This window comes from Macaca mulatta, chromosome 1 (assembly GCF_049350105.2).
Source record: "Macaca mulatta isolate MMU2019108-1 chromosome 1, T2T-MMU8v2.0, whole genome shotgun sequence".
NCBI lineage: Eukaryota > Metazoa > Chordata > Mammalia > Primates > Cercopithecidae > Macaca > Macaca mulatta.
Window position 1 is genome coordinate 70,121,348 of NC_133406.1, and position 25,338 is coordinate 70,146,685.

At 46.7% G+C, this 25,338-nt stretch overlaps 1 protein-coding gene across 10 annotated transcripts in view; it reads right to left on the minus strand.

The window, feature by feature from the left end:
* PACC1 (proton activated chloride channel 1) overlaps window positions 1–24,932 on the minus strand; it is a 43,760-nt gene extending 18,828 nt beyond the window's left edge. For 3 of the 10 annotated variants that reach the window (XM_015117259.3, XM_015117246.3, XM_077937439.1), the window contains exons 1-4: window positions 24,759–24,932; window positions 20,446–20,542; window positions 3,424–3,633; window positions 1,799–1,950 (exon numbers count right to left, since the gene is read on the minus strand). In XM_015117259.3, coding sequence (XP_014972745.1) covers window positions 1,799–1,950; window positions 3,424–3,633; window positions 20,446–20,542; window positions 24,759–24,794 — 495 coding nt within the window. In that variant the 5' untranslated portion in view covers window positions 24,795–24,932. Of the gene's footprint in view, window positions 1–1,798; window positions 1,951–3,423; window positions 3,634–6,786; window positions 6,910–20,445; window positions 20,543–21,181; window positions 21,300–21,730; window positions 21,934–22,025; window positions 22,124–24,758 lie in introns of all 10 variants that reach the window. The other 7 variants (XM_077937413.1, XM_077937408.1, XM_077937436.1 and 4 more) reach the window with 5 other exon arrangements.
* Between the last annotated feature and the right edge of the window lie 406 nt (window positions 24,933–25,338).

Genomic DNA, 25,338 nt, shown 5'->3' on the forward strand with positions numbered 1-25,338 from the left:
TTACAGAGGGATGAAGGGAGATGGGAATCCAGACAGAGAGCTTCTATTATACATATAACTCCACATTGGAATTGTTTAAAAGTTGTTTTCCTTTTTGTTTTAATTAGCTTCCATTTCCCTATTCTAGAGTCCATTCTATTTGTCCATCTTGGTCTTTTTCTGTCATTGGTTTCATGCAAATGTCTAGTGACCATTAATTCTCCATTCTTATTTATGAATGAAGGATTAGGTTGACTAGTATAGGTCTGGGTTTTGATTTCTTCCAAAGTAGTAAATTTCTGTTTCTCTAATAGGCCTCTCCCTTGCATGGGAAAGCTAAGTATGCTCTGTGGAAGCACACTGAGTATTCCAGTGTGTTTTACTCTGGGAAGAGTCCTTTCCTTTAGTTCTCTCTCCTTTTCCATTGTAGAAGTCTGCTCTGTTTCCTATGCCTAAGCAAAGAATCTTCCCTTAGCTTCTGTAGAGAATGGTTCCAGGGTCTTTTACCCAGAAGCAACCATCCCCAGCGGCTCTGCATACCTGGGGAGGGTACAGGGTGTGTCTGGCCCAGCCAACAGGCAGTCCAGTAATGACTACCCTGCTTTCTAACAGCGCTGATTCCAAGCTGGGGGTTTGGCAGGAAAGCTTGTACCTCTCCAGCAGGTCTCTCCTGCATCTCTTTTGGGTTAGGGTTTTCTCTAATTTCTTTGCTCCACCAATCTGGCCCAAGCTCTTTTTCATACTTTATACCAGTTCCTCAAAATGTCTGGTCCACTGGTGATATCCTTTCCTTATGTGCAAAGCTATTATTAATGTTCTAGTCCGTTTTAGCTCGTTCCTTACAGAATCATTTCAGCAGAATTTTAGGAGGGGGCCTAGCATACACATACTAACGAAAAAATATTAGTGTGATTCTTTCATCTTAAAACCCACTAACCGTTCCCTGTTACCCAAGGGAGCAAGTGAGGCTCTACAGCACGATGCATGTTCTTTTCTCATCTGGCCATTACTCTGTCCACAGCTTCATCACCCATTAGTCTTCCAGCGCTCCTGACCCTATGAAACATCTCGCCACCAACTGCAGTTGTGCCTAGAGGCGCAAGTACAACATGTCGTCTCTTCCCTTTAGGTCATGGTGCAATTTCCTCTGCCTAGAAAACCTTTCCTTCCCAATTTCATCTGGAAAACTTTATTGTAGCCCCTTTCAATCCTTTCTGAAGCAAGGAAATGAGATGTAAATCAAAAACGCCTACCCTGCCTTTGAAACCCCGTGCAGTGCCACTCCTCCAGGGCACTCCGAACCCCATCCCTTAGTCATCCTTCCCAGCCGTGCTGTTGTATATGACAATACGGCCAGCCCAGGGCCCAGGAGTCGTTGTCCCCAGACCAGCACTCCTTTACGCTGGCATATTTATTTCAAACTACGGATTCCCAGGCCCCACCTAAGGAATTATAATTCGGTTGGCTTCACATGGAACCTGGAAATTTGTATTTTCAAAAAGTATCCTGGCAATTCTGTCAAGCGGTCAGGTATGGGACCCACTTCGCTATATCCCACCAGCCCCACCCTTTAGCCCTGTCATTCTTCCATCGGGGACAGGGTCTCACCGCACTGTCAGGAATCCCTGAGCATTACTCAGCAAAGGCTGGAGGCCTCACTGTCCTCCCTGAATGCAAACGAGCCAACCACAGCCAAGTGTCCACGTGGCACAGCCGCATGTCTGCTTGGGGACCGAGGCCCCACACTGAGTGAGTGGAAGAAGGGGTGTGGGGCTAACGGAGCAGCTGCCCAGACCCAGCTCAGGCAGACAGGAATTACCACAGTCTGATTGGAGAAGGGGTCCGTGTAGTTGATCCTCTGGGTGGTACAATTCATGTCACCCGGCTGGCCAGGGCTTGTCAGAGGAGGAATGACCTCATAATGGTGCTTACAGCTGAGCAACTGGGCCTGACCGGGATACAGGGCAATACCTGGGGGCACAAACAGGAAAAGCAAGTGTCAGAAATCACAGTCCTGACCACATCCCTGAAATCATCTCACATCTACCAACAACCTATGTTCTGGACTTCCTGGATGACTGCAGGGAAGGGAGAAGAAAAGGGTTGCAGAGGGTGAGAAGCCACATCCCCTGGCATCAGGAAGCCCCGCTCTAGCAGAGGGCACAAGCCCCTTCTCAGTAAGCCCCTGGCCAACCTGGGATCCAGCCACCCTGATGCCCACATCAAAACCCGGTCCCCCTCAGAGCCTTGTTCCACACCCTCCGAGGGAGTGTCTCTTGACTCAGCCCCGCTGTGCCATCCCTCTGGGCCAACACCCACCTGCAGAATCGCTGGGAGGCTCTAAGCTGTGGAATTCCTCAGAACTCATTTTGTCTCTTAGACTGGGAGCCCCAAGTGTGCGAGTCACATCCCAAGAGTCCCTCCCTCTTCCCAGCCCAGGCACCTCTACGGACAGTAGCTGTCCAGCCTCAAGGGCAGCAATGCTAAGACGGCAGCACACGGTATCAGAGACAGACTTCAGAGAGACTAAGAGACCACACAGAGAAAGTAAAACCTCCAGATAAAGAAGACTCAAGCAGACACACAGAGAAGAGGGACAAACACAAGACAGGAAGAGATGGGCAGAGGAGCCATGACCAGCACAACTGACTCTGCTGGAGGCTGGCAGGAAGCCCCAGAGAGAGGGCACCTGGACTCTGACTCTGCCATGTGAGCAGGCCCTCCCGCAGGTCACTCAGGGGCAGCTGTGGACAGAGCAGGTGGCACACACTGGGTAGACAGGGCCAAAGTCACACAGCTCATGCCTCCTCATTTACTCTACAGCCCCCAGAGCATCCAGTGCCAGCCTGTAGCCCAGAGCAGACAGCCTGCTCTGTAGCAGAGCGGACTCCCACTCAGGGACCAGACACCCCAGTGGGACAGGTATACCCAGTGTGGCCTGGGAGTCCCTCTCCAGGCAGGGTTCCTGTCTACCTTGAATGGTCTCACCTCCCCTATCACCCTCCCCACCCCACAGTCCAGCCTTGACTCCTGCTTCTCCTCATCCCTGCCCTCTGGCCCCAGCCAAGTTAGTCTCATCCTCTCCAGAGAAGCCCTCTGCCTCCCTAGACACCCCTTTGCTCTGCTGATCCCCATCCCAAAGACACTCTCTTCCCATCTATGTGCTTTTCAAGGCCCAGCTCAAATCCTACCTCTCTGCCAAACTTTCCCTGACCCCTCTAGTAGCCTGCAATAGCTACTCTAGGCTCTGTTCATTTCTCTCCTCAGCATGTACCACACTCCCAATAGCAGCTCTTTGGGTGTAGACGCTATACCTAGACTATGCTTGGTTGGACTCCTCTGCCCTGCTCATAGTGCCACAAATACAATGGCAGCTCAGGGAGTATCTGCCGGCCGACACCCTAGATCTGGGGCCCTGATGCCTGGCCCAGGGGCAGGCTCTACCTGGGGCATCATAGCGATCCACTTCCTTGTAAGACACAGACATGACAGGGTGCTTGAGTTTCTCACGAAAGTCTGTGATGGTCTGGTAGACCAGGAAGACGGCCACAGCCATGAGCAGCAGGTAGATGAAGATGAGCAGGACCGAGAAGACGTTCTTCAGGCAGGCCTTGCTGAAGCGGATGCTGCTGGAGGCAGACTCGCTGTCCAGGCCTGACAACAACAAAACACCACGTGACCCAGGACACAGGGACAAGGTACAGCCAGAGATGGTCAGCAACCTCCAGGCCCTTGCCCACCTCACCAAGGAGGTGAGGTCACCTGCACGCCCAACCTTTCCACCTCACCCCCACAAATCCTAACAAAGGGCACCTGTAAACATTTACTACACAGCTTCTCTGCCAGGCAGAGGACACCAAGCTGAAGGAGACTTATTCATTGTCTTTAAGGAGTTTACTCTCAAAGGAAAAAAGATAAAAGATAAAAAAATAAATAAAAATTTTAAAAGAACAAGCAAAAAACAGAACAGAAAAAAGGAGTTTACTCTCTAGAGGGATAGGCAGTTACAATCCAACAGCCTACCTCTCTGGCCTTATCCCTCACCACTCCACTTCCCCAATTCTCCCAGCTCTACCTCTCCTCATCGACTTTCTGTTCTTCTGGCGTGCCCTGCTCAACCCGGGAGCCTCTCACATTTACCATTGCCTCTGCTTGATTTTCTTTTCTTCCACAGCTGACGCCTCACTCATCCTAAGCCCCGAAAGCTTTTTGCTTGGCATCTGGCTTCCAACAGTGACAGAGTAGCTTGGTCACGCTATCCTTTCATGGAAGCATTTTAATTTAGAAAGACATTTTATAGGCCAGGCGCAGTGGCTCACGCCTGTAATCCCAACACTGTGAAGGCCGAGGCGGGCGGATCACCTGAGGTCAGGAGTTCGAGACCAACCTGACCAACACGGTGAAACCCCGTCTCTACTAAAAATACAAAATTAGCTGAGCATGGTTGCACATGCCTGTAATCCCAGCTACTCAAGAGGCTGAGGCAGTAGAATCGCTTGAACCCAGGAGGCGGAGGTTGCAGTGGGCCAAGATCGTGCCATTGCACTCTAGCCTGGGCAACAAGAGCGAAACTCTGTCTCAAAAAAAAAAAAAAAAAAGAAAGAAAGAAAGACAGACATTTTCTTGAAAAAGCCTCTCCTGACCCCTAACCTTTATTTGGGCACTTCTTCCTGAATGTCCCCTACTTCATCACTCTGCAATGTCATGTCTATACATCTTTTTCTCCCCCTAGGCTGTGAGTTCCATGAGGGCAGGGATGGGGGCCAGTCTTATCCATAACTGAATCCTTAGCCCTTCATGCTATGCCTGGAACATTCTGCATTTACATGGTGACTGATTAAACATGTCCTGATGCCATTGGTACAACACAACTCTGTCTCCCCTACCTCCCTCACAAAATCCTGAGACTAGAAGCTAGATTAATCTCTGTTATGGGCAAAACTGTATCCCCTACCCTCAAATTCAGGTTGAAGCCCTAACCCTCAGTGTGACTATATTTAGAGACAGGGCCTTCATGGATATAATTAAGGTTAAATGTGGCCATAAGGATGAGGCCTGATCCAATAGGACCAGAATCCTTATAAGAGGAGGAGACACTAGGAGCACAAGCACACAGGAAAAAAGTTCATGTGAGGACACAATGAGAAGGCAGCTGTCTGCAAGCCAAAGAGAGAGGCCTCACCAGAAATCAACCCTGCTGGCACCTTGATATTGGACTTCTCGCTTCCAGAACTGTGAGAAATAAATTTCTATTGTTTATGCTACTCATCTGTGGCATTTTGTTACAGCAGTCCGAGCTGACTAAGATACTCCCACAGGGTTCCCTGTGCCCTCTCTGCTCCTCAGCTGAAAATGGAACTCCCTGAGAAGAAGCCCTATTTCCTCCACAGCCCAGGTTTGCACAAGGCTGAGAACAAGGAAAGCATCTGAACATAGGCCCCAAAAGGTATCTGCTTGGCATCTGGCTTCCAACAGTGACAGAGTAGCAGTGTCACATCACCCTTCCACAGACAACAATTATAAACTTTGGACAACATATTTTAAATTATTTGAAGGCACTAAGAGAATGATCAAAAGCAGGTAGAAATTGAAAGAGAGGCTACCCTTGAAAGAGAACTGTACTTGGTGAGATTTATACATCTGTAGCTTTTTGCCTAAGAATACATGCCAATCCCTATAAGGCATGGTTCAGAGTGACAGGGACAAAGTTCAGGGCTGGAAGGGCAGCCAGAAAGTTCAGACGAAACCTTGAAAGGGAGGGAGCCACATAGGGGGTGAAACTCCCAAATCGGCAACTAAATATATGTTCAGATCCTTGGCTGGAGAACCCAAGGGGGCCAGCACAAAGTAACAACTGGAAATTGAAAGAACTGCATGGAGATTTCAACTACGGCTAATGCAGTGGAGATAGGAGTTTAGAGCTGAGCTTAAATCTTGCCATACTAACTATATGCCAAGGAAAAAAAATACCCTTCTGAAGATCATAACAGAATCTAGAATCTCTACATCATTCATAATGTCCAGTGTTCAATCAAAAATCACTAGTCATGCTAAGAAACAAGAAAATGTGACCCATACTCAAGAAAAAAGCAATCTATAGAAACCAACACCAAGATAACCCAGTGATGCAATTTAGCAGAGAGGAACTTTATGGCACTTAAAGGAAAATATCTGAATAAGGAATAAAGACAAGATCAATAGAGAAACAGAAACTAATAACAACAGCCAAATATATAGAATTTCAGTTTTGCAGGATGAAAAAGCTTTGTGGAGATGGATGGTGGTGATGGTTGCACAGCAGTATGAATGTGCTTAGTATCACTGAGCTATACATTTTAATAGGTAAGACGATGAGTTTTACATTATATGTATCTAACCACTGTAAAAATGTTTCATTAAATTTAAAAAAAAAGATGGAAATTCCAGATCTGACAAGAAATAAATGAAGTAAAAAGTTCACTGTATATTTTAATAGCAAAAGATGGCAGAAAAAGAGTCAGTGAACTTGAAGTTAAATCAACAGAAACTATCCAATCTGAAGAAAATATTGAAAGGAAAAAAAAAAAAAATGGAGCCCAGATAATTGTTACAGTATCTAGCAGTGTAATGACATGTAACTGGAGACAGAAAATAGGTCACAAAAAATATCTGAGGCCAGACACCGTGGCTCACACCTGTAATCCCAGCACTGTGGGAGGCTGAGGCAGGTGGATCACAAGATCAAGAGATCGAAATCATCCTGGCCAACGTGGTGAAACCCTGTCTCTACTACAAATACAAAAATTAGCTGGGCATGGTGGCATGCACCTGTAATCCCAGCTACTTGGGAGGCTGAGGCAGGAGAATCGCTTGAACTCGGAAGGCAGAGGTTGCAGTGAGTTGAGATCACGCCATTGCACTCCAGCCTGGGAAACAAGAGCAAAACTCCATCTAAAAAAAAAAAAAAAAAAAAAAAAATCTGAAAAAAACAATGGCCCAAAACTGTAGAAAGACATCAACTTACAGATCCAAGAAGCTCAATAAATGCCAACCAGGATAACTAAAAAAAAAAAAAAAAAAAAAAAAAAAATTGCGAGGCAAATCATAGTCAAACTGCTAATGTATAAGAAAAGAGAAAAATCTTGAAGGCAGTGAGGGAAAAAATATATATATATATCTCTATACATAGATATATATTACATATAGTGCACTGATACTAACTACAACCAATTTCTGAACAGAAATAATGGAGGCCAGAAGACAACGGAACATCTTTAAATGCCTGAAACAAAAAATATTTTTCGTCTACCAGTGTAATTCTCTAACCAGCAAAAGTTCAAAAATGAAGATGAAATAAAGATATTTTGAAACACAATGGCTGAAAGAATTCATCACTAGCAGACCTGCACTACAATGCATGCTAACAAAAATTCTGAGAGCTAAAAGGAATTGACACTTAGATGGTAACTCTCAGATGTAAAGAGCACTGAAAATGTTAAATAAGTGAGTAAAACAAAAAGCTACTTAAAAAAAGGTTAAGACTGCCTACAGCAGAAATTACTCAACAATATTGTAAGGTTTATAACTTGCAATAAAGAAAAAACAGAGAAACAAACAAAAAAACCCAGCAAGACAAATAGAAAACAGCAAAATGGTAGTCAAATCCAGCCATATCAATAATTACATCAAATGTAAATGGACTAAACCATCCAATTAAAAAGCAGAGACTGTCAGTCTGGATTAACAACAAAACCCAACCATATGCTTTGATAGCAGATTTCAAATACAAAGACACAAAAGAGTATCTGCTCATAACTATTTCATTTTACTTTATTTAAAGCACAAAAGCAGGCGCAGCACAGAACTATCCAAGCCTCCTGGATTGCTAAAGACAAGGAAATAATTCATTCTTTACTTATACAAGATCAAGCACCAACTCTACATGCAAGATTTTGTACTAGGTGCTTCAGGGAGATACCAAATGAAGGACTGATGGTCTCTGATCCAAAGTGCTACAGAATTCAGAAAGATGTAAGGGTATAAAACATTAGGTTTCCTTCAACTGGAGGAAGAATGGGAAGCACAGGGAGAGGGGCAGTTATCAGCAAAGACTCTGTGGAGGGGGTCATGTTAGTTCTGCACCTAAACCACAAGGAGAATTTTAAGGAAGAAATAATTTGGTTTCCATTATTCATTTATTTTCTGACTGAAAGAGCAGATATACTGTGCAGTGGTTAAGAGCATGAGCTTTAGAGTCAGAGTTTTGAGCTCCAGCTGCAGCTTTGCTACTAACTACTCCATGATCCTAGACAAGTTACTCAGTGCTCTTAAAGCCTTACATTTTTATCATTTCCATTTTACAGGATTTTTGAGAGAAGTAAATGAGAGAATGTTGCAAAATGCATTACATAGGGCCTGCTCAATGGTAACAATTATTGGTACCAAAGAAACAGAATGTACCCTCTACCCTTCAAACAATGAAGTGCTCAATTATGAAAATAGCAAAAATAAAGATCATAGAACTATAATCTCTTTTGAAAAATAAATCTGAAAAGATATATGCTGAAAATAAAACGGAGGCAGGGCAGAATGTAGTGTCTTTCACATAGTAGGCATGTAATGTTTCCATGTTTGTCAAATGAATAAATAACCCAAATAATAGATGAACTAAGTCTTGCCATGCTAACTCAATCCATCAGAGAATATTAGTGCAATTAAGCATGTAAAACTATAAACCAATGAATGTTCCTTGCTGTTTTTTGGCAAAATACTTTAGAAAGTTTTTACTTTACACAGGAATGCCAATTTCCAGAACCGTCTGTGAGGCCCCTTTAGGTTTTAAGGAATAAGTTACTATGGGCAGTGGAGGTTTACCCTACAGGTACAAGGATAAGTGAGAGCCCAGGAAACCCAATGGATAGCTGAGAGCTAAGCCACCAAGGTCCACAGCAGCTCTAGTTGTCCAAAAGGAATTAAAGCAATTCTTTCTCATCTCAGCTTCTTTTGTGTTTGATTTCACTTTTGCCTCTACCTATTGCTAATAGACACTGGTCAGTTTCTGCTCCTTCATGCCTTTGCTCTCTGCCTTCTTTACATGTTTCTCTCATGACCCTGCTCCACTTTACTAAGTCCTTCTCCATGAGTCTTGCATTCAAATTCTCCCCCAGAGAGTATCCTGTATAGGGTGTTCCACCAGATACCTCACAAGACACTGACCTCCTTCATGCCCAGCCTATAGATGGCCTCCCTTTGTTGGGTGCTGACCCCTGAGCAGTCAGCTGTAGCTGGGCTGCAGGGCCACAGGATCTATGCACAGGAACCCACCCATAGCTATTTAGCTTGGAAGGTACAACCAACTCCCACGGTCCAAATGGGACCATGGGTATCCTTCAAAACCTGGTGGGTGAAAATACATCCACTGTCATGAGCTGCTCATAACTGCAGTGGCAATGAGTACCAGCCGACTACATTCTAATGGGGTTTGAAAAGATCACAAGATAAAACTGAAGGAACTCTGAAGTGACTGATTTGTTGCATAACATCTGAATCTAATTTTTAAGAGTTGATAGGGACCTAAAAGGCCATCTGGCCCAACTCTACTCTTTGTACAACAATCCAGATCCCACAGCCAGTAACTGGCACAATCGGAATGAGAGAGTCTTAGAGTCCTGGCTCCTAGCCCAATGCTCTTTCCCTATACAACTGTGAGCAATAATATTTAAAATTACAGTCATCAATAATAAAAGATGTAATTGAAATAATATAACTTCGTAACAAGTAGAGAAGTCTGAAATACTTTTTCTCTTTTTTTTTTAAGAGACAGGGTCTCACTCTGTCACTCAGGCTGGAGTGCACTGGTATGATCATAGCTCACTGCAGCCTTGAACTCCTGGACTCAAGTGGGGTCTGGCTCTGTCACTCAGGCTGGAGTACAATGGCATGATTTTGGTTCACTGCAACCTCCACCTCCCAGGCTCAATCAATCCTCCCATCTCAGCCTCCTGAGTTGCTGGGACTACAGGTACGTGCCACCATACCCAGCTAATTTTTGTATTTATTGTAGAGATGGGGTTTCATCATGTCACCCAGGCTGGTCTAGAACTCCTGCACTCAAGCAATTTACCCACCTCAGCCTCTTAAAATGCCAGGATTACAGGCACGAGCCACTGTACCTGACCTGGAAAACTTTTTTTTTGCTTTTTTTGTTTTTTTGGTTTTTTTTGAGATGGAGTTTCACTCTTGTTGCCCAAGCTGGAATGCAATGGTGCAATCTCGGCTCACTGCAACCGCCGCCTCCTGGGTTCCAGCGATTCTCCTGCCTCAGCCTCCCGAGTAGCTGGGATTACAGGTATGCACCACCACATCCAACTAATTTTTTGTATTTTTAGTAGAAACAGGGTTTTACCACGTTAGCCAGGCTGGTCTCGAACTCCTGACCTCAGGTGATCTGCCTGCCTCAGCCTCCCAAAGTGCTGGGATTACAGGGGTGAGTCACAGCGCCTGGCCCAGAAAACTTCTAAGACAAACTCTATACTACATCCGGGCTGAACAATATAATAAAAAGGAACAATAACTGGCATTTGTGGACAGGTGTATCCACTCTGCATTAAGCCAGATAAACATGATTTGAAATGTTTTGCCTTCATGATGGCCTTGGCTAGGGAAAGAGATGAAGTTCTCCCTACATGTCCTTGAAAATTCTAAAAATAGGAATAAAACAAAAAGGTCACATGCCAATTCCATCACTGCAACTCATCTGGTAGAGGTACTTGGAACAAATTACTCTCATGGGAACACTGACCAAAAGTCTTCTCTTCTGTTTTACTCACAGAAGCCAAGTTTAGCTTCTTTACAGGGCTCTTCTTGATCCACAAATAGGAGTGTGATCTAAATAAAAACTGTAAAACTATTTACTTATCCTCCACACTTGCTATAAGTAACACTCCAATTCTAAAACTAGACACCATTATACTTTATCATAAAAAAAAAAAAAAGGTGCTGGTTATTTGATAAAATGTCCCACGCACTCTGTAGTGAGAAAACTGAACACTGGCTTTTTGTGGCAAACTGGATGAATGTGCTTTAAAAGTACACATCCTTTAAATGAATGCAAACTCAGGGTAGTAGGAAGACAAAAATAATGCACAAGATGTCCCAGGGAAAGGTAGTTTATATGCTTTGTAAAACCCATGACAGAATTCCTTCAAAAACCCTGAACTTGTCCCAGAATGCAAGTTTATCCACTAAGGGGATCTGTGATGGGCAATTCAGTTCTTGAAAATATCATGGAACCTCTATTCAGAGGAAAGGGGCTTGGCTGTCTGCTGTAATCCTGTGAAACTCCACCTTGCAGGGAGCACTGAGCTAAGAGGCATTCTGAATTTTCTGCCTACCTTTTTTTTCTGTTGTTTAGTGTGGTCAATTTTGTGTCTTCTTTTTTAGATATAATTTACATACCATACAATTTACCCTTTTAAAGTAAATATATTCAGCAGTTTTTAGTATATTCACAAGATGTATAACCACCACCACTATCTAATTACAGAAAATTTTAATTACCCAAAAAGAAACTCCATACCTGAGAGTGGTTACTTCCTCTTTCCTGGCAACCACTAATTTAATTTCTGTCCCTATGGATTTGCCTGTTCTGGACATTTCACATAAAGGGCATCATATATGTGGCTGTGTCTGACTTCTCTCACTTAATATAATGTTTTCAAGATACAGCCAGGCGTGGTGGCTCACGCCTGTAATCCCAACACTTTAAGAAGCTGAGGTGGGAGGATCACCTGAGGTCAGGAGTTCAAGACCAGCCTGGCCAACATGGCAAAACCCCGTCTCTACTAAAAATACAAAAATTAGCTGGTCATGGTGGCACATGCCTGTAATCCCAGCCACTTGGGAGGCTGAGGCAGGAGAATCACTTGAACCCAGGAGGCAGAGGTTGCAATGAGCCGAGATGGCACCACTGCCCTCCAGCCTGGGCAACAAAGAATCTTGTCTCAAAAAAAAAATTCATCCAAGTTACAGCATGCATCAGTTCCTCATTCTCTTTTTTTTTTCTTTTTTTTTGAGACGGAGTCTCCCTCTGTCACCCAGACTGGAGTGCAGTGGCACCATCTTGGCTCACTGTAACCTCTACCTTCTGGGTTCCAGTGATTCTCCTGCCTCAGCCTCCTGAGTAACTGGGATTACAGGTACACACCACCACATCTGGCTAATTTTTCATATTTTTGGTAGAGACGGGGTTTCACCATGTTGGCCAGGCTGGTCTTGAACTCCTGACCTCAAGTGATCCACCCACCTCAGCCTCCCAAAGTGCTGGGATTACAGGTGTGAGCCACCGCGTCCAGCCAGTTCCTTATTCTTTTATTGCCAAATAATATTCTATTGTGTGAATGTACCATTTTACTTATCCATGCATCAGCTGATAGTCATTTGGCTTATTTCACTTTTTGGCTATTACAAATAAAGCTTCTATGAACATTCAGGTACACGTTTTTGGGAGATTTAAGTTTTCATGTAGACGTAAGTTTTCATTTCTCATGAATATACACCTAGGAGTGGAATTGCTGGCCCATATGGTAACTCTGTAGTTAACCTTTTGAGGAACTGCCAGACTATTTTCCACAGCAGCTGCACCACTTTACATTCCCACCAGCAACGTATGGGGGTTCCAATCTCTCTACATCCTTGCCAAAACTTATTATCCATTTTTAAAAATTATAACCATCCTAGTGGGTGTGAAGTGGTATCTCATCGTGATTTAGAGCTGCATTTCCCTGATGACTAATGATGTTGGCATTATTTCATGTGCTTCCCAGTCATTTGTATATCTTCTCCGGAGAAATGTCTATTCAGATTCTTTGCCCGTTTTTAAACTGAGTTTTATTTGTCTCTATTGTTGAATTGTAGGCGTTCTTTACATATTCTAAATATCAGTCCCTTATCAGATATACGATTTGCAAATACTTTTTCCCATTATGTGGGCTGTCTTTTCACTTTCTTGATAGTGTCCTTTGATACACAAAAGGTCTTCTTTTGTGGGGGAGGGGAATGGAGTCTCACTCTGTCACCCAGGCTGGAGTGCAACAGCACAAGCTCAGCTCACTAGAACCTCCGCCTCCTAGATTCAAGCAATTCTCCTGCCTCAGCCTTCTGAGTAGCTGGAATTACGGGCATGGGCCACCACACCTGGCTGACTTTGTATTTTAACAGAGGCAGAGTTTCACTATGTTGGTCAGGCTGGTCTCAAAATCCTGACCTCTGGTGATCCACCCGCCTCGACCTCCCAAAGTGCTGGAATTACAGGCGTGATCCACCATGCCCAGCTAAGGTTTTCATTTTGATAAGGTCCAATGTATGAATTTTTTGTCTATCCCATTATATACAGTTGTTTTCATGGAGAACTGATTGTAATGACTAATTAACCGAGGGTTTTCCTCAGTTTGATTACATCTCTGATGTAGGAAAGTGCTTATTCTATTAGCATGTCTGATGTCATTTCTCCCTTTGAACAGAATACTAATTGGTTCTGATTCAGTTGATAGACAGGAAATGAATAGACTAAAGCTTTTAGTGCATTTTGGTAGGGAATTATGTATTCCAGAGAATAAAACTGATTTACAACCCCGCATGTTTGGGTGCTTAACTTGAACCTCTGCTGCACTGTCCTCCTTTCTTGCAGCTCCTACCTCCAGGCCCTCCATTCAATTCCTTTTCCAGCCCCAGCTCCTCTTTTGTCCCCCAAATGGGGATGTTTGTGAGGCTCAGTCTTCATAGCCCCCCTGCTCATTTTCCATCTGTTCCTGTGACCCTGCCCCCATGGGATTTCTCCAGGTTGCACAACTCCAGCCCTCCCTTCTCTCCTGTCCATCCTGCATCTGTCATTGCCTCTGGGCCATCTCGACTTCAACTGACAGTATGCCAACAACAGATAGGCTTTTTTTTTGAGACAGGATCTCACTCTGTTGCCCAAGCTGATGTGTAGCAGTGCAATCTCAGCTCACTGCAACCTCTGCCTCCTGGGCTCAAGCGATTCTCCCACCTCAGCCTCCCAATTAGCTGGGATTATAGGTGCATGCCATCATGCCTGGCTAATTTTTGTGTTTTTTGTAGAGACGGGGTTTTGCCATATTGCCCAGGCTGGTCTTGAATTCCTGGCCTCAAATGATTCACCCATCTCAGCCTCCCAAAGTGCTCGGATTACAGGCGTGCCACCACACCTGGCCATCTTCTTTTCTGAGCCATTTGCCTCTCTAGGCTTCATCTCTATGCAGTATCATTCTCCCATCCGCCTGGCTTCAAAATTAAGAATGCTCTTTGATTTTTCCTTCTCCCCCTCCGCTACAGCAAAGCAGCCTCTCACATCAGCCTTTGCCGCAGCATGGTTGTCTCCCTTTGCCTTAAACCAGCCACATTCATCTCTTGAATCCCCACTTTACTCCTCTTACTGTCCTGTTCCAATCCTTTTAAATACCCCCTGCTCCCTACTAGATAATGTACAGACCCTGACACTCAGACCCCTCCACAATCTGACCAAGTCTCTTTCCTACCTCACCTCCCTCTACTTCGCTCACCAGCCCTCTGCCCCAACCACACCGTGTTATTCATGATCTCCAACATGTCCTATTTTATTCCCATCTCTATACAGTTGCTCATGTAATCTCCCTTCCCTAGCCAGTCTCTTCTTTTTCACCTACGTGTTACCTTTCCTTCAGAGTAATCCCACCTTCACAAACCAGCCAGCCTTCCTTCCTTTTTTTTTTTTTCCCCCAAGTAGCTGGGACTACAGGCATGCACCATTCCTGGCTAATTTTTGTATTTTTATTTTTTGAGATGGAGTCTTGCTCTATCACCCAGGCTGGAGTGCAATGGCACAATCTCGGCTCCCTGCAACCTCTGACTTCCCGGCTTCAAGCAATTCTTCTGCCTCAGCCCCCCGAGTAGCTGGGATTACAGGCACCCGCCACCATGCCCAGCTAGTTTTTTGGTATTTTTAGTAGAGACGTAGTTTCGTCACATTGGCCAGGCCGGTCTCGAACTCCTGATCTCAGGTGTTCTGCTCGCTTTGGCCTCCCAAAGTGCTAGGATGAGCCACAGCGTGAGCCCCTTCACGTGTGAGCCACAGGGCCAGGCCACTTCATTCATTCTGAAGCATCTGACTCTACCATTTCTTTGGCCCTCATTCATTCATTCCAGTTGGCTCACTTGCTCCTAGATGAGATGCTGTCCTGCTCTAAATCCCCACTGCTCTCCCCCATAGGACAAATAAGTACTGAGTACCTACAGTACTCATACTCCATAGAAGTCTGAGTTCTACGGAGTCATACTTCCACACTACCACTACACTCCACACTAGGCACTGGAGTAACAGTAAAGGAGGAGAAGACAAAATCTGTGTGCCTCACAGAACTTGTGGGGCACTGCCAAGGGGTGGATAACAATTAACTGAATAATTAAACTCAATAAATGTGACCTATCAACTGTGTTAACTGTTACAAAGGAAAGCATATCACAGGGAGAAAGGGACCTCATCAGGGAAGTCAAGGAAGGCTCAAGTTCTTCTTTGGTAACTGGCCTTCTGTCTCTATGTGTCTGAGCTCCTGGAGGAACTTACTCACCCTCTCTGTGGTGTTAGCACTTGGCATAACAAGTGAAGCAGTCCTGAAGTGATCTGCTACAGGGAAGGGAGAATTTGGAGCAGGAAAGCTCTCATCTAGGAACAACTGAGCCAGAGTCAAGACACCTTCGGAGGTAGCCCTGAGTGCAGATTTGAGCCCTGCCACTTATGAGCTCTGAGCATGTTCCTTAACGTCTGTGCCTTGGGTTCCTCATCTATAAACTAGGACTAACCATTCACCTCACAGAGTGGCCGTGAAGATTACAGGATAAAGTGTATATAAAAAGTCCTACAGGCTCGAAGCGGTGGCTCACACCTGTGATTTCAGCACTTTGCGAGGTCAAGGTAGGAGGATCACTTGAGCCCAGGAGTTTGAGACCAGCCTGGGCAAGACTGAATGACCCTGTCTCTAAAAAAAAATTTAAAAATTAGCCAGGTATGGTGGCACACACCTACAGTCCCAACTACTTGGGAGGCTGAAATGAGCCATGATCATACCACTGCACGGTAGCCCAGCCCACAAAGCAAGGTACCATCTCAAAAAAAAAAGCCCTACACAGGCCTAGTACATGAAAGCACTCTCAAAATGGCAACCACTATCGTTACCATTATTATTATTATTATTATTATTATTATTATTATTATTATAAGACTCAAAGGGGCTGAGCATGGTGGCTCATGCCTATAATCCCAGCACTTTGGGAAGCTGAAGAGGGCGGATCACTTGAGGTCAGGAGTTTGAGACCAGCCTGGCCAACATGGCAAAACCCCGTTTCTACTAAAAATACAAAAATTAGCCAGGAATGATTGCAAGTGCCTATAATCCAGCTACTCGAGACGCTGAGGCATAAGGAATGCTTGAACTCAGGAGGTGGTGGGTGCAGTGAGCCAAGATCATGCCACTGCATTGTAGCCTGGTTGACACAGCGAGACTGTCTCCAAAAAAAAAAAAAAAAAAAGACTCAGAGGCAAGAAATGAGCTCTGAGAGTTTTGTATCAGTCCATCAAATTTGAGCCAACTCACTACTGACCCAGCCAAATAGACTCCTGAGATCTGGATCTTCCGTGATTTAGAAAGGAATGAGCCTAGCCCATCTGGTTCCCCCAAAGCAAGTGGGAATGCTCTTGCCAGTTGAACTTCCCAAACATTTACAGTTGTAATATCCAAGATCGCTAGTCACAGGTCAACATAACAGACTTACTTAATAATCATGAAAATGATTCCCAAAATTTGCTCTGCCTGAGGCCTGGCTTCCTATTCTGATTGACCCCCGGCTTTGCAGCCTCAGGAATCTGAGGCAAAAGAGAGGCTGCTAAGGTCCAAGGTCATTAGGGCCACCTCCTGATTTACCTGGGCACTTCTCTATGAAAGGAAACACAAAGGCGAGCCTCATCTTTCCAAGTCTGGCCCCCCTCCTCTTCTTCCTCCTACCTCCATCTATGCACTTCTGGTTGGGGGCAACAGGGTAGTGCATGGTGTGGTAGGCAGAATATAGGCTCCCAAAGATGTCCAAGTGTTAATCCTTAGAACCTGTAAATATGTCAAGTTGCATGGAAAAGGGGAATTAAGGCAGCAAATGGGACTAAGGTTGTTAATCAGCTGACTTTAAAGCAGGAAGATTATCCTGGGTTACCTGGGTGGGTCCGATGTGTTCACAAAGGCCCTTTCAACATGGGAAAAGGAGGCAGCAAAGTCAGCGTCAAAGTGATGTGAGAAAGATTCGACCAGCCACTGCTGGTTTTGAAGCTGTAGGAAGGGGCCACAAGCCAAGGAATGCAGGAGGCCTCCAGAAGCTAGAAAAGGCAAAGACCAGGTTCTCTCCTCAAGCCCCTGGAATGGAATTCAGGCCTGCCAAGACAGCTTAATTTTAGCCCAGTGAGATCTATTTTGGACTCCTGACCTCCAGAACTATAAGATAATAAATTTGTGCTTCTTTAAGTCACTAAGTTTGTGGTAATTTGTTATAGAAACAATGGAAAACTAATATACAGGTCTTTCAAGTTGTTCTCCCGGGAGCCTTAGGGCTTTAGAGGAAATGCCTCATGTCAGAGGCAGGGTTAGCCACGCCACTATCTTTTACATATTGGGCTTTAATAAAAGAATGCTTAAAATATTGTTTTGTTTGAGTGCTTTTGGTTTTTGTCTGTTTGGTGGAGGCAGGATCTCATTTTGTTGCTAAGGCTGGTCTCAAACTCCTGGCCTCAAGAGATCCTCCCATCTTGGCCTTCCAAAGTTTTGGGATTACCACCACTTAAAATAGTTTTTATAAGCCACTGACTGATGTAGGCTAGGTGCAGTGGCTCACACCTGTAATCCCAGCACTTTGGGAGGCCGAGATGGGCAGATCACCTGAGATAAGGAGTTCGAGACCAGCCTGGCCAACATGGTAAAACCCCATCTCTACTAAAAATAAAAGAGTAGCCGGGTGTGATGGCACGCGCCTGCAGTCCCAGCTACTCGGGAGGCTGAGGCAGGAGAATCACTTGAACCTGGGAAGCAGAGGTCGCAGTGAGCCGAGATTGTGCCACTGCACTCCAGCCTAGGTGACAGAGTGAGACTCCGTTTCAAAAAAAAAGAAAACACCACTGGGTCGGGCAGAGTTTGATTCAGTCTGTGTTTACCAGCTATATGACCTCCCCATGCTTTACTCAACCTCCCTAAGGTTGGGGGCCTCATCTGTAAAAGGAGGATAACCACCTCACAGGGTTGATGTGAGAATTAAATGGGGCAATGGGGTAGGACAGATCCTGGCACAGGGGAAGCAGTCAGGAAGTGTTAGCTGCCCTTCCAGCTTCCTTCCTTCCAGGCAGTTTTTTGTTGTTGTTTTTTTTTTTTTGGGCAGAGTCTCACTCTTGTCACCCAGGCTAGAGTGCAGTGGCATGATCTCGTCTCACTGCAACCTCTGCCTCCTGGGTTCAAGCGATTCTCCTGCCTCAGCCTCCCGAGTAGCTGAGATTACAGACACGTGCCACCACACCTGGCTAATTTTTGTATTTTTTAGTAGAGACAGGGTTTCACCATGTTGGCCAAGCTGGTCTCGAACTCCTGACCTCAGGTGATCCACCTGCCTCAGCCTCCCAAAGTGCTGGGATTACAGGCATGAGCCACCATGCCCAGTCCCTTCCATGCAGTCTTCTCTAAGGAGCAGGCAGAATCACATTAGTTCCTGTCTTGTTCCCCTCTCCCACAAACAGATGGGATCCACCCAAGAAGCTGAAGTCAGGCTGGGGCTTCATTCATTCACTCAACAAATCTTTATGGTGTGGTCAAGGCTAGGGTGGTGAGCAAAACAGACTGGTCTCTGCCCTCAGGGAGTTTCATTCTAGTGAAATCCCAGGCCACAGACCAATATGGGTCTATGGCCTGTTAGGAACAGGGCCAATACCGTAGGAGGTGAGCAGTGAGTGAGGATTACCGCCTGAGCTCCACCTCCTGTCAGATCAGCTGCAGCATTAGATTCTCATAGGAGTGCAAACCCTATTGTGAACTGCACATACAAGGGATCTAGGTTGTACCCTCCTTATGAAAATCTAACTATGGCTGATGATCTGAGGAACAGTTTCATCCTGAAACCATCCCCCAACTTCCATCTGTGGAAAAACTGTCTTCCCCAGACCAGTCCCTGGTGCCAAACAGTCGGGGACTGCTGTAGTAGAACAGACAGACATTAGTCAGACAAACAAACACACCATTCCAACAGCAATAGCTGGAAAGGAGAGGCGTGTGGACTATGAGACAGTGCTGGAGGGTGGGAGGTAATCTGGCCAGAAGGTTAGAGAAGGCTCTGTAGAAAAAAATGAGTGAGCTGAAAGCTGAAGAATGATTAGGCATTAACTACGTGATGAAGGAAAGTGAATTCCAGGCAGAGAAATAAAACAACAAAAAGGCCCTATGGTGAGAGGGAATGAGGCCTAAAATAAAAAAAGATCAGCATGACTGAGGGCCAGAGAAAAAGGGGATAAGGGGAAGGAAGGAATGGAGAGCTGCTCTGAAGTTCAGCTGCGTAAGTGGTAGTACCATTCCTACAAACAGGAAATACTGGAAGAGGACCAAGCTGGGACTGAGAAGATCATGAAGTCAATTTTGGACATGTGGAGTTGAGGGAAGCTTTGAAAGATCCAAGCAGAACTATCACATGGGCAGTTGGAAATACAAGATATATAAATTTGGAGTTTGTAGGTAATCTCTGGGCTGGAGATGTAAATATGGGAGTCATGTGTGAGCAAGCAGTAGCTGAAGCAGGGGAGCAGGCCTGGGTGGAACTGCCTATGAGACTGAGAGAAAGGGGCCTGCAACCAACATTCCATGTCCAAGAGCTGGAGAGTGACCGCAATGGAGCCTGGAAGGAGTGGCCTGAGAAGTGTTGCATCACAGAAGCTAAGGCAGTCGCGTGTATCCGGGAGGAAGAAGTAGTCAGCAGTGTCAAACATTGCCATAGGGCTCCATAAGATACCAACTGACTGATGGGACCCTGCTTACCCAACTGAGCAGCATTACTGGATAGGCCTTGTATTTGAAAGGGGGTGCCTATTAGATCTTCTTTGACCTGGATATTAGCGGCTCATTTGCTAGCAGCTTCCAGGGAAAGAGGAACAGAAGAGCAGCGATTCAAAGCATTTGCCATTGTATGCAATGACCTGGCCTCAGGAAGTGGCTCAAATTGGAATTAAGAGCGGATACCAGCCTAGACATATCCTCTGTTCCAAGGCTGGTTAAATATGTATGGCTTTAAAACTAGGGCAATACTTGAGACCTGACACCAGGGTGCAGGGAAGGGGGGTCCTCCTCTCCCACAGTTGGCAAGGTGCCTGGACTGGGGCATCTGGCTGCAGCAACAGCACAGCAAAGCACCAAACCCACTCACCTGGTAAGACACCCGGACCTTGGACTTTGACCGTCTCCTTGTCCCGCTCGTCTGCCAGCTCTGAGTTCTCAACCACTTGGTCCAACTCCTCACTCAGCTAAAGGGAGAAGCAAAGAGAGCAAAGACGGGTCAGCTATGTCAGCCTTGCTTTTCTAGACTAGAATAAGAAAGCAGAAGTTGCTTCTCACTTATCGTCACCAAAAACCACATGATGTAGAATGCGTTACAGCAATTTTACAGATGAGGACACTGAAGCTCAGAAAGCTCAAGAAACTGTCTGCCCTCTATGTTCCTAGGACTACCGTAGCCAAGTACCACAAACCAAACAGCTGAAAACAGCAGAAATGTCTTCTCTCACAATTCTGGAGGCTAGAAGTCTGAAATCAAGGTGTTGGCAGGGTTGGCTCCTTCTGCGAGTGGTGAGGGAATCTGTTCCATGCCTCTCTCCTGGCTTCTGGTGACAACCAGCAATCCTTGGAGTTTGTTGGCATGTAGAGGCATCCAATCTCCACTCTCCGTTGCCATCTTTACAAGGTGTGCTCTCTCTGTGTCTTCACATGGTCATCATCTTTAAGGACACCAGTCATGTTGGATTAGGGGCCCACCCTACTCCTGTATGACCTCATCTTCACTAATTACACCTGCAATGACCTCATTTCCAAACAAGGTCACAATCTGAGGTACCTGGGGTCAGGACTTCAACATATCTTTTTTAAGGAAGCACAATTCAACTCACAATATTTCTCATGGCCATAAAGGGAAAGATATAGCCAGGAGTCAAATCCAAGTTGGTCTAGTTCCAAAGCCCACGGTCTTAACCACTTCCCAAAGGAAGAGGAAATGCGGCTTAGAGTCTGCTGAGAGAAAAGAGGGAACAGTGAAGGTGGTGTCAGAGCTCTCTGTGGCACTCTGGCTGAAGTCCACTGACTTGGGCTGCAAATGGCAACACACAGCAGGAAGGACAGGCAGGCAATCCATCACAGGGACAGGTGCTAATTACAATCAGCAGCCTGGTAGCCAGCAATCTCAACCTCACTTCATCAATGGTCTCACCTGTCAAATGGGGACAATTATGCCACTGAGAAGGGTAGAAGGGTGGAAAGGATACCATGATAATCAACAAGTCTCTGTAGGATTAAGGAGGAGGGCAAGAGAGGTCAAGACCAGAGCTTAGAAGAGAAGCCATCCCTGAATTGGGAGGAAGAGGGGACAGTTTTCCCAAGCATTTTCTCAGGTTCACAGCATTAGTGTTTAAGGTTTCAAGACATTTTCATTAAAAACTCACCTCCAAGAGACAAGTGAAAAACAGCTCTTATGCATCTATTCTTCTATCTCCCTCTCCACGACTCCATTCCTGCCCCTTAGAATCAGGCAAAATCTCCAATTTAAAGCACTCCAAGCACAAAAGAAAAGGCCAGGTGCAGGGCCTGACACGGTGGCTCATTCCTGTAATTCCAGCACTTTGGGAGGCCGAAGTGGGCGGATCACCTAGGTCAGGAGTTCGAGACCAGCCTGGTCAACATGGTGAAACCCCATCTCTACTAAAAATATATAAATTAGCTGGGCATGATAGCACACACCTGTAGTCCCAGCTACTTGGGAGGCTGAAGCAGGAGAATCTCTTGAACCCAGGAGGCGGAGGTTGCAGCGAGCCAAGATTACGCCATTGCACTCCGGCCTGGGTGACAAGAGTGAAACCCCATCTCAAAAAAAAGAAAGAAAAGAAAAGCAACCAGTGGGAAAGGGCAGGGAAGCTGGTGAAGGCACCAAGAGATATAAGCCACCAGTGGGAGCACAGATAAAGGGGTCCCAGAGGTCTCACTGGCCAAAGGGAGAGGAGGATGTTAGTCCTGGGAAGTCTCAAAGTTTCCTGATCCAAGCCTCACCCAGGTCGACCCTGACCCAGGTGCTAACACACTCCCACTGAGTTCCCTTCTTGACTACCCGCAGCCATAATGAGCCTGCATCCTTGTCTGCCCCTGGCCAAATTCTCAGTATATCCCACCCTCCCCAGGGAAAAATCCCCTCTCAGCAAATAAACCTACTCAGAGCTAGGTACACTCACAGAACGGTTCAGGCAAGAAAGATGCCGGCCATTCTCTGGGTGGCCCCTTTCTCTGAAGAAGGGAGAGACAGGCACCACAGAACAGGCCTCTGAAGAAGGCAAGGGGAGGGCACCCTTCCAGTGCCTTCCACCTTGAAAATGCCTCCAAAGAGAAACTGTGTCTACCCTGGGCCTTGGCCCTGCAAGCGGGATAAGTGACTATATTTTAATAAACATTTTATAAGCCCTGCTAGGCCGGCTATGTGTGGATAGTGAGGCACATGTTCCTGCTAAGCCAGGACCCCCAAAGCACCCTAGACACGGGAGCTGCCCACACCCTGTTAAAAAGAGCTATCATTCACTGTGGGGTCACTATCTGCCAGACACTGAGCCAAGCACTTTCCACACCAACTTATCTAATCCCCAAACAACCCTGAGAGGTAGGGACTTTTATTATCTTCATCTTTCAGACAAAGAAACTGAGGCTCAGAAAATTATGTGACTCAATAAAAGTCACACAAATGGCAAGAGGCACAGCCAGGACACGAACATGGGCTTTCTGACTTGAAATCCCTAATTTATCCACTGTGCTCCACACCCTCTAAACCTAAAAACTTTCAGACACATCTCTTTCCCCAGGATTCCCCCGCTGTTCAGGGTACAGAATCTAGGGGCCATGGAATCCACAGCACTGGTTAAAATCCCTCAGACTCCTTTCAGACAAAGAAAACAGATGGAATAAAGGGGATGGGAGGAGAAATATAGAAATTTGTCCAAGGCCAGGTTCCAGCCGAGATCCTACACTAAAAAATGGCAAGCCTTAGGTAGATCTTATCTACCTTCAATTTGGCTTCTCCCTCCACTGTAGGGCTAAGTCACCTGCTTTATATAGTCCACACAGCCCTTCCGTGAATCACAGTCTTTTACAAAGGGAGATATGTACAGCAGTAACTATTGACTAAGACTGAAGGCAGCAGGTTCGTATGAGAAGGACAGACAGAAATGCCAGACGGGTCTGGAAAGTGGACCCCTATGAAGCACATGGAACTTGCGGTAGCCCTTGACTTCTGGGGGCATTTTACCGAATGGAGCTTGGCGAAGGGTTGACGAAGAAATGGAGTGAGTGCATGCACAGAGGCAGAAGCACATTTTAAAACTGAGTTTCCACTGTGGCCAGACCCTAGGTGGGTAAGGAGGTGGCAAAGGTAATGGTAGACATGGCTGCTGTGCTGTACAGAGCTTTGGGAGCTTGCTGAGAAGTCTGGACTCTTCTGGGCAGACGAAGGGCAGCGTCAGGTCTGAGAAAAAAGGAATGCTCCGAGGTCAAGGCAGGGCCTCAAGGTAAATCTGGAGAGTATAAGAGACTGAAGGGAGCGATGGTAACACAGTATCACACTCAGAGGTTACAGCAAACACAAGGACACAAACTGGAGGAGGACCGATCTGGAACTGCCTGACCTTGGCCACTGAGGGGGCACGGTGGAGGGGCACAGAAGAGGATGGGTCCCAAAGATGACCAAGGTTTGGGGCCCGAGAAGTGGAGGAGGAGGAGGAGGAGGGCAGTTTCGCTAACATAGCTGGAGAAGTCAGGAGGCAGGGCTTGCCTGGAGGAAGCGCTGGACGCACAGCCTGCAGCGCAGGACAGGGTAGAGACAAAGAACTGGAAAGTGATAAAGTCGTGGGAGGAGGTGAGGCTGGAGGGAGAGACGAAGAAGAGCGAGAACCAGCAAAGTCCATGAAGGCACTTTTTCAAAGTTAGGCGGTCACCAAAAAACAGGTAATCAATCCTGTCACCAGCCGCGGGGACCGCGAGGCCTTAGGTTTGGAGGGGGAGGATGCCGACGATGCCGACCGCGCATCAGCTCTCGCTGGGAGGAGGGCGCGGGCGCTCCACTTGTTGCAAAGAACGCCAGGTTTCTCGGGGCCACCGGGCTGCCGCTCCGCCCCGGAGCGCGGAAGGCTGGGCCTCAGGTAGCTTCAATCATTCACCTGCTGGTTACGGGTCGCGGCGCCGGGGACCCTACTCTAGACTTCGGCCATGAGACCCGCAGCATATGGAGGAGGCTGGGCGCCCGCTCCGCCGCCCCGCTTCCTTCCTGCCCCTGGGCCGCTCCTCTGCACCCCCGGAGCCCTCCCTCGACGCACCCGCCCGTCCCTCGGAAGAGCCCTCTGCCGCGCAGCCCCGACAACCCCGGCCCGCATCCGCCCAGACCCCCGGGACCCTGCTCCTCCGCCTCAAACTTCCCTTCCGTCTCTCACAACCTCGTACCTCCTGGTAGGATGTGGAGCGTTCCTGCCGGATCATGGCACAGACCAGAGCTTCGGCACACCTGAGACCGCCACAGCCCGCGGCGCCGGGAGGCAGCACTGCGGCCGCTGCACCTGGACCTACCGGCACAGCTAGGCGAATCCGGTCCGTAGGGGTGTCCCGGAGACCAGGCGTGGCGGTACTCGGCGCATGCGCCTGGTCGCTGCCGCCCGGGAGCCGCGAAAGGGTTGATGGGTAATGTAGTTCTGGACGGGGGCGCCCCTCACACCGGCTCTCACCCCGTGGGGCGGCAAATCTTGCATGTGACCCTGGGCCAGCTAAACTGGTCCTTAGACGCGTGCCTCTGCGTCTCTCACTTCCTCTCTTTGTTGGAAGGGGAGGGACGGAGAAGAGGAGTGGAAAGTGGAACAAAGTCAGATGAGTAGGAGCCCCTAATCTGTAACTGCAAGAGGAAGCTTTGCCTGGCGGTTTAAAACCGTAACAAATGTCTGGAGAGCACGTTGTATGTTAGTTACAAAGCGCTCTCACTCACATTATGCCCTTGATTCTGCAAGGAACCCTGTAAGGAGGACATTTTTCT